General features: G+C 42.5%; 1 protein-coding gene across 4 annotated transcripts in view; it reads left to right on the top strand.

Annotated features, from left to right (window-relative positions):
- The window catches only part of LOC134488350 (GRAM domain-containing protein 2A-like), a 38,570-nt gene that overhangs the window by 458 nt on the left and 24,842 nt on the right, over positions 1-13,270 (top strand). The window contains exons 1-2 of one of the 4 annotated variants that reach the window (XM_063290734.1): positions 5,984-6,097; positions 12,579-12,707. In XM_063290734.1, coding sequence (XP_063146804.1) covers positions 6,042-6,097; positions 12,579-12,707 — 185 coding nt within the window. In that variant the 5' untranslated portion in view covers positions 5,984-6,041. Of the gene's footprint in view, positions 1-5,983; positions 6,098-12,578; positions 12,708-13,270 lie in introns of those variants that run through there. The other 3 variants (XM_063290731.1, XM_063290733.1, XM_063290732.1) reach the window with 3 other exon arrangements.

Raw genomic sequence — 13,270 nt, 5'->3', positions numbered from 1 at the left:
TTAACCTAAGCAGGTATGTTAACATGTCCTAGATATTCCCTCTAGCATGTTCATAACAATACATGATCCACCTTACGTGTGAAATGGTTATCTCCATGCAACATTATGATGGTGTTAATTAAAATATACAATTAAAATTGGAAGGGTTTTATACAAAATCATGCTTCTCTTGCATTTACAGTAATGCTTAGAAAAGCTTCTAGATTTGGTCTGTTGATTCTGAGTAGTTTCGTTAACCTACCAAAAAGGCTTCTATTTGTTCAACTCATTCTCCAGATCAATGTTTCTCAACCTTGGCAACTTTAAGCTGGGTGGACTTCAATTCCCAGAATTCTTCATCCAGCAATGCTGGCTGGGGAATTCTGGGAGTTGAAGTCCACCCAGCTTAAAGCTGACAAGGTTGAGAAACACTGCTCCGGATACTTTTGAATTTCTTTCTTTTGTGGGGATCTTGTGCTAACTCAATAATTGTGAGGAAATAAAAGTGCCCGTGTTGTGTTTTGGTTTGCTTACACTCTGCAGCCTCTGAAAATGCCTCTGGGAGGAATTCCTTTACAAAGTCTTGCTTTGGAGTAGAATAAGTGTTGGGAAGTCAGAGAAGTTGAATATGTCTGGAAAGAAAGGCAGGATCATGTCACTGGAGACATGAACCTGGCAGCCTACATGCATGAGCATGTCATAAAAGTGTTGTTTTCCTTTGGACAAAAAGTGCAACCTATTCCTTCTCCATCCAAGTGGATGAGAAGGGCTAAAAAAAATGTGCAAAAGAGATTTTCAGCCTAGTACTGATGGAGCTGGTAGTTTTGGGGACAGCCTACTCTGAGTAAGTAGGCACAATCTATTGTCTTGGTATCTGTTATAAGAACAAGTTGCTGCATCAGACAAAGTGTGCTCAGCTCACCATTCTTGTGAGCCGGTACGAAATAGCAATTGATTGCTAACTGAAATAGTGCTAATAGATTAAGTCATGGGTGCCATTCTATTCTCCAGTCCCTCGGAGAATTTGCGGGTTGACCTTGGGATAGGTGTTATCTATCATATATCACTTTTCATGGCAAGAATCAAAGTTCTTCTGAGCCATAAATGCTGTTTGATAACAGCTGGAAGCAAATCCTACCTCCAATGGTCCAGAGATCAAGGCAAAAGTACGGAAACACTTAAAAGTACAACCAATCTGAGTTTTGGAGACTGACTGAAACAGCATGGAAACAAATGCTTTACTCATTTTATTCCAAATGTATTTCTTTATTTATTTATCCATCCATCCATTCATTAAAAATGTGTTTTAAGGAGCAAAGAACAAAGCAGACTCCAAATTTCATCTTGTTACCATGCAGACACAAACAGTCCTCTTGTCAGTCTCAAAAATCACAATTTTTGAGCATGATATTGAAGACACTGATTAGTGAGCACCAGCACCTTTTCCAGCAAAACAGCTATTCCCATGTTTGCATTTATTTGAGAAGGTGACAGATTTTATTTCAGTCTGCCTCCAAAAACTCAGGGAATTGTTTGGTCTTGCATTTATCTTCACATCAACCTTACGAGACAGGTTAGGATGCCTGGTTCACCTAACTTAGCATAATGTACCAATCGAAGCAAATAGCATAATGTTATTTTTACTGTATTTATTTTATAACAGCATTCATCTACTGCCCTATTTTGAATGATTCAAGGCAGTTTACAAAGAAGAAAAACAGCACCTTCAAAAGATGAGAACAAAATGCAGTAACAATTACAAAACTAGCTAAGGTCTAGCCTAACCCTAAGCCCACATTCTGCACCAAAAGCTTGCTAGAACAGGATGGGTGTATCACCTTTGTGAAATGCAAGCAAGGGGGGTTGGCCCAGGACACCTCACACATGGATATATTCACCAAGGTTTGCCTTGCCTTGCCTTGCCTTGCCTTGCCTTGCCTTGCCTTGCCTTGCCTTGCCTTTTTTCATGCCTTCCAGTCAGACTCCTGGCGACTGCCTGGACCAGTCCCTGCAGTTTTCTTGGCAAGGTTTTTTCATAGAATCATAGGATTGGAAGGGACCTTGGAGGTCTTCTAGTCCAACCCCCTGATTTTGGAAGTGGCTTGCCCTTGCCTCTTTCCTGGGGCTGAGAGAGAGTGACTGGCCCAAGGTCACCCAGTTGGCTTTGAGCCTAAGGCAGGACTAGAACTCACGGTCTCCCGGTTTCTAGCCTGGTGCCTTAACCCCTACACCAAACTGGCTCTCTAAGTTTTCTTTTACCAACGTGATACCCTTCCCTATATCACATTTAGCTTAAATTATTCCCTGTCCTACACTTCCAGCGTTCACACCCTATCCCATCATTCTCAAAATAGTTGTTCTGCCAGAAAAGGCTGGAAGCCAAAACACTAATGGCTACTGTGAAGAAAAGATGGAAAAGCTGCCAATGGGCAGGAAACTCTAATCCAGAAACAATCAGTTGCTCTGCCACGTCTCCTGTGACGGTCTTTGACGCCTAGTTGTCCTGCTGACATGAAAAAAGGAAGGAACCTTTTTTTTCCCCTTTAAGTATAACATAAGCCACTGCTATATAGTCTGCCAAGAATGACACCATCATTACATGTTTGCTAAAACTGTGCTCTGCCTGTCAGTTGTCTCCACTGATTTTAAAGCAAAGAGGATGTGTGATGCTGTATGCTTAAAAGTAGATTAGGCAAACCACAGTTCTGCAGCCTGATGTGATGGATTACAACTTCTATTTCTGGCAAGGGGCATCCGTGCTGGCTGTGGCTGGTGGGAACTGTGTTCTTGCATGTCTGGAGAACACTAGAATGGAGAAGCTGTTCGGCGATAAGTGTGAAAATGCAAGCCGCAGACTGCGATGCTCTCATCTGTGTGCACATCACTTACCACTGTGTTAGAAACAAGGGGCATCCACATATTCAGAGATTTCCGTCCTCGAAACCTTGGAATGAACATACGAATCCTGAAGGATTTCAAGTTCATAGAACTCTGACATGTATTGTAAATGCAGCTTTCTGAAAAAAGCAAGAAGAGATGCAGAAACAGGATTCCAGCTAAATAGAGATTCTTTTTAGTTACTCTTAGTATCAGAAACACAATATAATAATCTTAAGGGGGGCTGGATTCATTCTGAAAATTAAAGCAGTTGGGATTTTCTAGTGTGAAGGTTGGGTACCCTGAATAAAATTGCAAATCACATTCCTCAGCTCACCCAATGTGAGCAAAATTATATTTCCCCCTACCCACCCCACAAAAGAGATCAGAGGCCATCTGTAACAGCTTCTTTAGGTCATTTTTTTGGGTTCCATGAGAAATTAAGAGCAAGAAAAAACTTCATTTGAATGCAGGTTCTATCACCAGAGCTTTGCTTCTTGATCAAGGATTCTGAGAAGATGGATAAATATAGACTCAGAAAATATCTATTTCTATTTCTATCTCTGTCTATCTCTATCCCTATCTCTATTTTGGGGGGAGAGAGAGAGAGAGATTGAGAGAATATATATAGTCTGCCAAGAAAACATCACAAAAGTGGTGTCCCCCAAAGAGTCAGAAGATGACTCGGGGACTTTTCTTCTTCTATATATGATATATAATATAAATCTATATATCTATCTATTCAAGTTCTCAAGACAGTCAACCTTGTTCTCTCCGCTAGCCATTATAGCCACTTCTCCAGATTTGTGGCACCCAACCAGAAACTAACATGTTAAACGCTGGTTTTTAATGTCATCCCAGCCACCCATTTATCTGCACCATTTGCCCCTTTATCCCCCGTGCCATGAGATTGTGGGGGAATGAAAGATTAAACAGAGATAGAGACAAAATGCCTAGAAAAGCCACATTCTTATAGAGCCGCTCTAGGACGTTTTTGATGGGAGTGGCGGAATGTGGCTGACCATGGGGAGTTAGTTTATCACCCCGTGCCCTGAAGTGAAACAAACCCAATTTACTTGGTTGTCGACTGCTTAGGGTGTTCACATGACTTGCTACATTCCGGATGAAGGTAAGAGCAGTGTGCAGACAGGGCAAGTTATTTTGCTTTGTCCAAGCTGGGCCAAACTGCTTGCTGTTGGAAAACAGATTCCCGGGCCAGCTACTCCATTCAGTCTGATCCACAAGAACCAGGAAGGTCTTGATTTCAAGGGTCAAGGCCAAACCAATGTTCTGGCACAAATGGAATGCAGGTGACTTCATGGGCTTCCAAAGAGCAGGGCTGCCCTAGAGGGGTCAAAAAAGTCAAGGCAGCAGCCACAGCTATGCAGCTGAAGCCCTGCCCCTTTGCACATAAAGTCATGGATGCCATCTTGACTTTTTTGACCCTCCTTTGTAGATACCCCTGAAAGGCATGTGGATGGCTACTGGGGGAAACAGGATGAGCTTCCTTTGGTCTGAATCCAGTGAGGCACCTCTGAAGTTTCGTTGCAATGGGCAGTGCTGGACTTCATGGTTTAGTGACCAGTGTCTAGAGAACAGATTTTTGCAATGCTTCTCCAAATCAGCCCCAACTCACTGGCTGCTGAAGGGGGTTATTGAATTAATCTATTTCCTGGATTAAACTGAACCACACATTGAGCAGCTTCAGCCAAGGTGGGGCTGCTGGCCCAGGAATCTGTTTTCCAGTAGCAAGCCCAAATTAACCCTCATTACATTTTTGATCATTCTGATTAGTTTATAAGTGAAATTAATAGACAATTTAAAAAAATTGATAATGTAATAAAAAAAGAACTGGATTCTTTTTCAAAGAATAAGAAATAAAAAGAGAAAAAATAAGATTCATATAACAAGTCCCAGTGCGGAATATTAATATATAGCAAGCTCAGCCCTTTAACATGTTATTTACTCTAGACCAGTGTTTCTCAACCTTGGCAATTTTAAGATCACACATGGCTGGCTGGGGAATTCTGGGAGTTGAAGTCCACACATTTTAAAGTTGCCATAGTTGAGGAACACTGCTCTAGACCAGTGTTTCTTAAACTGTGGTCCTAGGACCCCTGGGGGTCCCCCAAGACCCTCTCAGGGGTCCGCAAAATCAAAATTATTTGCCAGCCTATGTTAATACAGTATTAAAATCCCATCAAACAATTGTGAGAAGCAGTAGCAGCAGCAAATGTATCAATTTTAATTTTTATACAGTAAATATTGATAAATATAACTCACATGAGCAAAAGCTCTTTTGGGGTCCTCCATAATTTTTAAAAGTGGGAAGAGGTCCTGAGAGAAAAAAGTTTAACGAACATCACTCTAGACCATATAAAAATATAGTTCTTCATCTTTTCATTTTCACAGTACAAACATTTCAAAGCTCAAAAGAGAACCCATCACTTGAATCCAGTCCAGCCTCTAAAGTCCTGGTCTCTTTCTACCAGAAATAATTTTCTCATCTGATTCCCAGGTTCTATAGAAGCAAAGTTCTTCATCAAATGCCAAACTCCATATTTTTGGGATAGTCTGCTTTCTCTTCAGATTGAACCAATCTTTCACTGTTAATAAAGCAGGATAATCACACTCACACAGTCCAGCCTACCTCGCAGGGTTGCTTTTGTGGTTGTTGTTGGAAATGGGAAGTGGAAGCACCATATAGGCCACCGTGAGCCCCCGAAGGAAATATATTGCATTTGATATAAATCTAACCAAGAAATAAATAAGATGCCCGACCTGGATACGCGTTTAGGGCGAAGCTAGCCTTCCTTTAAACTTCCTCTAAACCACCAGGGAGCGCCGTTGCCCCGACCCGTCGCCGTTTCGCTTCGCCCGATCCGGAGTCACTCCGGGCGACTTTCGCGTTTCCGCATAGCGCTCCGGCTTCCCGACGGCTGACCTCGATTTGCGCGCGAGACGCAGCCGAGCGAAGGAACCGGACCTTCTGCCCCGAGCGGCGAGGGGCGCAAAATCCTCCCCTGGACTTTGGCGGAGTTCAAGAAGTTTTCCCGCGGCGGCGGAAAGAGGGCAGGACAAGACCGGAGGGTCCGGAGCGAGGCCGGAGGCTGGCCTCGCGACACGCCCATCGCCCGGGCATCGGCTCTGCGCGCCCGCCGCGGCTGCTTGGCCAAACCTCCGGGATGGCGAAGCTGGGAATCGCCCCGCGCAGTAACAGCCTCACCTTGCCCGAAATCAGGTACCCGCCGCCGCGTCCCCCTTCCCCGGCATCCTTCCCGGTTGCGCGCCCTGGATGCGAGTCAGCCCGAGCCCGGTCCCACGCGGAGACCGCGTGGCTGTCCTGGCGAGGGTCAACCCCCCCCCCCCATTTTAAGCCAACCCAACCCTGAGAAATTCAGCCAAGCATCTTCCTGCACCCAGCAAGCTAACCAGGCTTATTCTGTTCCCCTGTGCTTTCAATCCAGACAGAGTCTCACTGCGATCCTTCAGTACAGGCTCCCGAGGGCGCCCCCCAATTTAAACTCCCCAATTAAAGAAACCCTGTTTCTGCTTCCAGGTGAACCCTGCTGTCCGATCCATCCATCCCAGCAAATTTATCCCATTCTTGAGTTTTTTGGCTCTCAGACATAGAGTGGTGCTGAGGAAAAATATACTGTTTGTTGTTGTTGTTGTAATTATTATTATTATTACTATTATTTCGGTATATTTATTTAAACATGTATTTCCTATCCTCAAAGCAATTTAAAGCTACTTTTAGGAAAGAAAGAATGCTACCTGCTACCATGAAAACACACCACAACAATATTATTTTTATATATTTTATAATATATATAGTGGTTAAGGTGCTGGGCTAGAAACCAGGGTCTGTGAGTTCTAGTCCCGCCTTAGGCATGAAAGCCGGCTGGGTGACCTTGGGCCAGTCACTCTCAATCAGCCCAACCCACCTCACAGGGTTGTTGTTGTGGGGAAAATAGGAGGAGGAAGGAGTATGAGGTATGTTTGCCGCCTTGAGTTATTTATAAAAACAATAAAGGCAGGATAAAAATTAAATAAATAAATCAATATAAAATTTATTTATATAATAAATAATATTTAAATATACTGTATATTTTATAAAATATATAAAAATAATATTGTGTGTTTTTAATGGTAGCAGATAGCATTCTTTCTTTACTAAACTGATACTAATCCACTTTTTTTTCACAGTCCAATACACACACACACACATACACACACACAGGACTGTGAAAAAAAAAGTGGATTAGTATCTGGTGCTAAAATCAAAATAACACTGTCTACCTCCTTTCTTTCCTTCCAGATAGCTTAACAGTATATTTTTTCCCCAGCATGCTTTTGTGGGGGGGGACATTTGAGGTTGTAAGTAAACCTCTAATGTTGTGATCTTTCGTTTACTTTGCCGAGCGATGATTTCATTTTCTGTTTTTCCCATTGTATTTTTAAAATGTTACTGCCTTTCAGGATTAGTCAAGTATATGTCCCTCTAGTGGAGTTTGAAGCCTGATGCCTACGGGGAGATATCCATGTAGTTTTCTTGGCAACAAGGCAGAAGTGGTTTGCAATTACCATCTTCTGGATTTTTTTTTTAATTACCCAGTCTGAGGTTTAGGATCACCTGATGATCTCCCATCCAGGTATTAGCCATGTCTAACCCTGTTTAGCTTTTTCAAAATCAGCAATGTTTTGTGTGGTGCTGCCCCTTCAATTATTACAGTATTGCTGTTATCCCCAATCTTCATTTTATAATAATTATTATTTATTAAATGTATATGCTGCCTGACTCCCAGTGACTCTGGATGGTTTACAAATGATTTAAAACATAAAAACAAGACAATAAAGGCAACAAGAAACAAAAATGGGTAGGGATGGAAGAATAACAAACCGGGTGGCATCTTGTGATTCATATCTCCTACATTATAAAGAATAATTTCTGTATTGTGTCTCTTGTTTGGACTTATGGCTTGAGGGGAAAGGCAAACAAAATAAGGGAATTTGTATTTCATCCACAAGGTGAATCAGTCACTAAGGTTTTTAAAAAATATGCGTTTGAGTCATACTTAGAATTTTTGTTAAAATTTCAAGGTAGCACATGGCATTTTTATGTGTTTGAGTTAGGTGAAGCCTCTTGGTATCCACAGGACAGGGTCTTTTTATGAAACCTTTGGTTGTGCTGATTGGAAATTCTGGGAATTGTGGCCCCAATGCTACCGGAAGGCACCAGATGGTGTGGAGAACTTGGCCCTAGAAACTCTAATCATCTATTGGTTGTCTGTATTCTTTCTGAGCTGAGATCTGGTAGCCAAATGGAGGCAGTCTGAATTTCACATTCTAGAGAGGTGTTTCTCAACTTTGGGGACTTTAAAATGTGTGGACTTCAACTCCCAGAATTCCCCAGCCAGCAAGGGGTTGGCTGGCTGAGAAAGGCTGGGAGTTGAAGTCCACATATCTTAAAGTCCTCAAGGTTGAGAAACACTGTTCTAGAGGCATACAGCAAGAGAGGCTGTTAATTCATTCCTTGTGGACTTCCTGAAGCCATGTGGTTGTTGACATTTAGAAATGGGGTGATAAGATTATTTTAGCTATATCCCACCTGTGGTAGAGGAGCTTGATGCAAAGTACATAGCACTCCCTCCCTGCCACAACCCTGTGAGGTAGGTTGGACTGAAGGAGAGGGACTAGCCCTGAGTCCTCCAGGAAGCTTCTGTGGTTGAAGAAGGTCTCCCTGCACCTTCACCCCTGGAGCACCCTGCCCCTGGGGTTGAGAGGGAAGAGTTGGCCCAACGTCCCCCAGGAAGCTTCTGTGGCACTAAGGGGGCACTTGAACCCAAGTCTCTCTGCGTGCTTCTAATCCAGCACCTTGACACACACTGACTCTCATGGGATTAGATAAACCTTTAGTTCAGTGTTCTCAACTTCCGGAAGTTTAAGATGTGGGGACTTTAATTCCCAGAATTCTCCATGCTGGCTGGGGAATTCTGGGAATTGAAGTCCACATATCTTAAAGTTACCATAGTTAAGAAACACTGCATTAGGGCTTTCCCATTCAACCACAAACCACTTTTTACTGTGTCTAGTATAATTTTAGATCACAGCGGTTATCTGTAGAATTTTTCATGAATGCCTGCTGAGATACCCGGAAGCAGTGTGCGTGGGCAGATAAAATCTGATTTCTTATTGGTTCCCCAGCATGGGATGCTTGGAGCTTGCAAAAAATTGAGAACAGCTGACAAGTTAGAGCCTGAATCACCACACATAATCCCAGACAGAAAGAGTGATGGAAGGTATTGAATCCCAGTTCCCAGAGTTTTCAGTTTTCACTAAAAAATATTACTGACAAGTCTGTTGTTTCAGTACCTTTTGTCTGCAGAGTTATAATATCTTCAGCTCAATTGCTCTGCAGGAAGTTCAACTGACAGGATTCTGTCTCATCAGGAAAGAAATGCCATGCTGACGTAAAGAAGTGGCCTGTTTAATTTGATTTTAAAATATTGATTGATTGATTGATTGATTTAATGTATAACTTGAAATTTAAAGATTTATTTTACATGTTGGTGTTATTTTGTTTTCTTAAGCTGGGAGAACACAAACATACACACACACTCCGTAGACACAGCTCAGTTTCTGCTGATAGGCTCAGAAGTAGCAAATTCAAGACTGATGACTATCTGGATATAATCATGTACAGTTTTTTTAGAGGGAGTGTCAGCAATACAGGAGTGATGTGCTCCTGCTACTTTCTGTAATATTTTACTGAGTTCCTATTCTAGTGTGGGATCACCTGATGGTGTTCCATCCAGTTACAGACCACATCCAACCCAGGTTGGCTTTTCAAGATCAGACAAGGTTAGCTAGAGACTGCCATCCACTGGGCTTTGGAAATCATAATTTGGCTGTAATAAGCCTTCCCTAATGTGGTAACCATCACAAGCAGGCTGGGAGTTATGGTGGTTGAAATCCAGTATATTTTAAGGGCACCAGATGGAGAAGAGCTACAGTAGACTTGTTTAAACCTTTCATGTGCATCATACGATTCAGCTACTATGCTCTGTGTGCGTGTGTGTGTGTGACCTTCTCTTGTTTTTCCCCACAACAATAATCCTGTGAGGTAGGCATGGCTGAGAAAGAAAGACAGGTCCAAAGTCATCCTTTGATTTACCTATTTTGGAAGAAATGCTTGTTGTCAATTTTTTAATACCAGAATGCAGAGTTTAATATCAGAATATCGGAACTGTAGAGTCCTTGTAAAGGAGCAATAGTGTTTCTGCTCCAGAGAACGATAGCAGCAAAGGCTATCACATTCTTTTTCACTTTTTTCCCTCCAGGTTTTCCACATTCTTTTTAACTCAGCTCCTTTTTAACTTTTTTAAATCGGACCCTTTTTTTTTTTAACAAAACGATGCGGATTTTTGGAACTGTGAATGTTTTAAAAAATTGCCTTGAATGTACAAGTGATTAAAGTCCATGGTCATTACAGCTCAGTTACAAGAGGGAGGACTGTATCGGAGACAGCTGGATTCTTTATTATACTATATTATGCAATGTTATACCTATTTTTAGAGAGATGTGTGATGTCCCTGCATTGTGGACCAGGGTCATCTAGCCTCCTGGGTTCAGGGGAAAGGAGGAGGATGCATTATTTATATTGGAATTACCCATTTTAGCTGCTATCAGCAATGGAAGGTTCCAGTTCCTCCTTCCTATTTTTACCCTATGATGGGAAAATGTGCCTAAACCAAGATGTTTTGAGGCTGAGGCTAATTTAAACCTGGATCTTGACAAGTTGGACCTTAACTCCTACTAGAGCCATTTGGCTGGACCAGCAGCTGTGCCAGCTGGAGATGGAAGGAATGGTTACCCAGCACTCTAGGAGAAGACTACAGGTAGTCCTCAACTTATGACCATTTGTTTAGCAACCATTTGAAGTTATGACGGTGCTGAAAAAAGTGATTTATGACTGGTCCTCGCACTTACGACCGTTGCAGCATTTCTGTGGTCTCGTGATCAAAATTCAGGCACTTGGCAACCAGCATGTATTTATGATGGTTGCAGCATCCCAGGGTCACGTGATTGCCATTTACGACCTTTCCAGCCAGCTTCCGACAAGCAAAGTCTATGGGGGGAGCTGGATTTGCTTAACAACAATGTGATTTACTTAATGACCACAGTGATTTGCTTAGCAACCATGGCAAAAAAGATTGTAAAATCAGGTGTAACTCGCTTAATGACTGCCTCGCTTAGCGATGGGAGTTCCAGTACCAATTGTGGTCGTAAGTTGAGGACTACCTGTAGAATGCTTCGTTGATCAGACTTAATTGCCCAGGGAGCTGGTTGGCGAAACATGGCAGGCTTGCAAATGAAGCTGTGCATCCACACTGTAGCCATTGGAGCTAGCCAAACTTCTGTCGGGAACAGATCCCTTGGGGCTTGCCGGAAAATCTCAGGAATGTGGAAGCCACCCAACTGGATGGTTTTGTGTTTTGGATCCTGTTTTGCAAAGCATCTCAAACACTCATCCAACACTTGCAATTTCCAGCTAATAAGTATTTCATCTTCCAAATTATTCATATGCTTCCTCAGGATTTCTTCTGTTCCCTTTATTTGTGTAGCATTGCTGCTATATTTATGCACGTAAGCATGAAGTGGTCCTTTTTTTTGGAAGACAACTTTTTAATATTGATCTTTTTTAAGGTACAAAACTGCACCAATAAAATCTAGTTGTGAAGTTCCAGTAGTGAACATTATACCTGCAGAACTGAGTTTCACCTTATAGTCTACTCTATTGCTTGCATTTTAGGAGGTAGACTGCCCCATGCATAGAAGTTCCATTTGGCTACTATGGTTACTAGCTGTCATAGATTAATAACAATAATGCTTCGCTGCATATAGTCTATTGACTTCAACAACATCAGTAGAGTTGGCCTTCATAAAAATATGTACCTTAATAGGCCAGACAAAAAATCCATCTAAACTTAATTAAAAGTAAGACCAAAGGAAGGAAACATTCCTTTTCTGTTTACTCCCAAACTACTGGTATTCAGAGGTAGACTACTCCTGAGCATGGAGGTTCCCTAAGCTAATAGCTGCCTGACACTTTATTGAGAGCTAAAGGTCATGCCAAATTGCACCCAGCACTGGTTTTCCTGTCTTGTCATCTGCCCAGCGGTAGAGATCTCAGGGTTTGTATCAGGGCAGGGCAACTTATGAATGCCCAGTTAATTGATGGAAAGATAATTGCTTTGTGTTAATGACAGGCTGGAGAGAAACTGCTTGATGCAGAGGACTGAAAAGCAAAACAAGACAGAACTGAAGCAGGGCAGGAAAAAGGTGTTTCTTTCACAGCTGTAAAAGTTTCCACTTCTCTATTTCAGCAGCACCATTCATTTCATTTCATTTCCAGGTGACGGGCCTTTAAAGACCTGGCTGGGAATTTTGCTCTCTCCTTATTTATTTATTTGTTTAATTTACTTATCATATTTCTATGGCCCTTCCCCTTTCTCAAAGGCTCTTGTTGACACTGACATCTGAGCCTTAGGTGGTCATCTGTGAAATGGGCACAATGGAAATGGGTCTCCCTGGCATGATCATGACAGGCAGTTCCTCACCAGGATGACTGTGGATGAGGAATGCCGGCATCCACCTGTGGTGGCTGGAGGTGAGGGAGGACCCCATGACACAACTGACCAAATCTTGTTCTTCCCCAGCTGCATCCCTGACATGTCTGGAAAAAACAGAAAGAGCAAAAAGAAGGTGTCAGAGCAGAAAAAGTCCTACAGCCTGGAGGAATTTGTGGCCGAGGGGCTCCGAAACAAACACCGTGCACGTTTGACTCGGTGAGTCTGGGCATAGGGTAGCCTTTCCCAAGAAGATCCCTGCCAAATGAATCAGATTATAACACCCATTAATGCCTGCCACCCCATTCCAGCTGGGGAAAATGGGTGTTGTAGTCCAGCAGTAGGAGAAGTAGCATGGATGGCCTCTCAAGTCCAACCTGAAATAGTTTGGAGAAATCAAAGTCTCCGACTGTTCACACAATTCACGTTTTTTTAGATTTTTTTTATCCCGCCTTTATTATTTTTATAAATAACTCAAGGTGGTGAACAGACCTAATACTCCTTCCTCCTCCTATTTTCCCCACAACAACAACCCTGTGAGGTGAGTTGGGCTGAGAGAGAGGGACTGGCCCAAGGTCACCCAGCCGGCTTTCATGCCTAAGGCAGGACTAGAACTCACAGACTCCTGGTTTCTAGCCCAGCACCTTAACCACTAGACCAAACTGGCTTTTAGCCAAGTTATTAGGTTAACCTATCTTCTGAATTTACCTGATACTCTGAACATATACTAACCAAAAAGCTTGAGTTCACAGTCAAGGTAAGCCACAGAAAAACTGCCTAGC

This window comes from Candoia aspera, chromosome 1, assembly GCF_035149785.1.
Source record: "Candoia aspera isolate rCanAsp1 chromosome 1, rCanAsp1.hap2, whole genome shotgun sequence".
Classification (NCBI taxonomy): Eukaryota; Metazoa; Chordata; class Lepidosauria; order Squamata; family Boidae; genus Candoia; species Candoia aspera.
The sequence above is the reverse complement of the archived record's forward strand: the minus strand, read 5'-3'. Positions and strand labels throughout refer to the sequence as shown.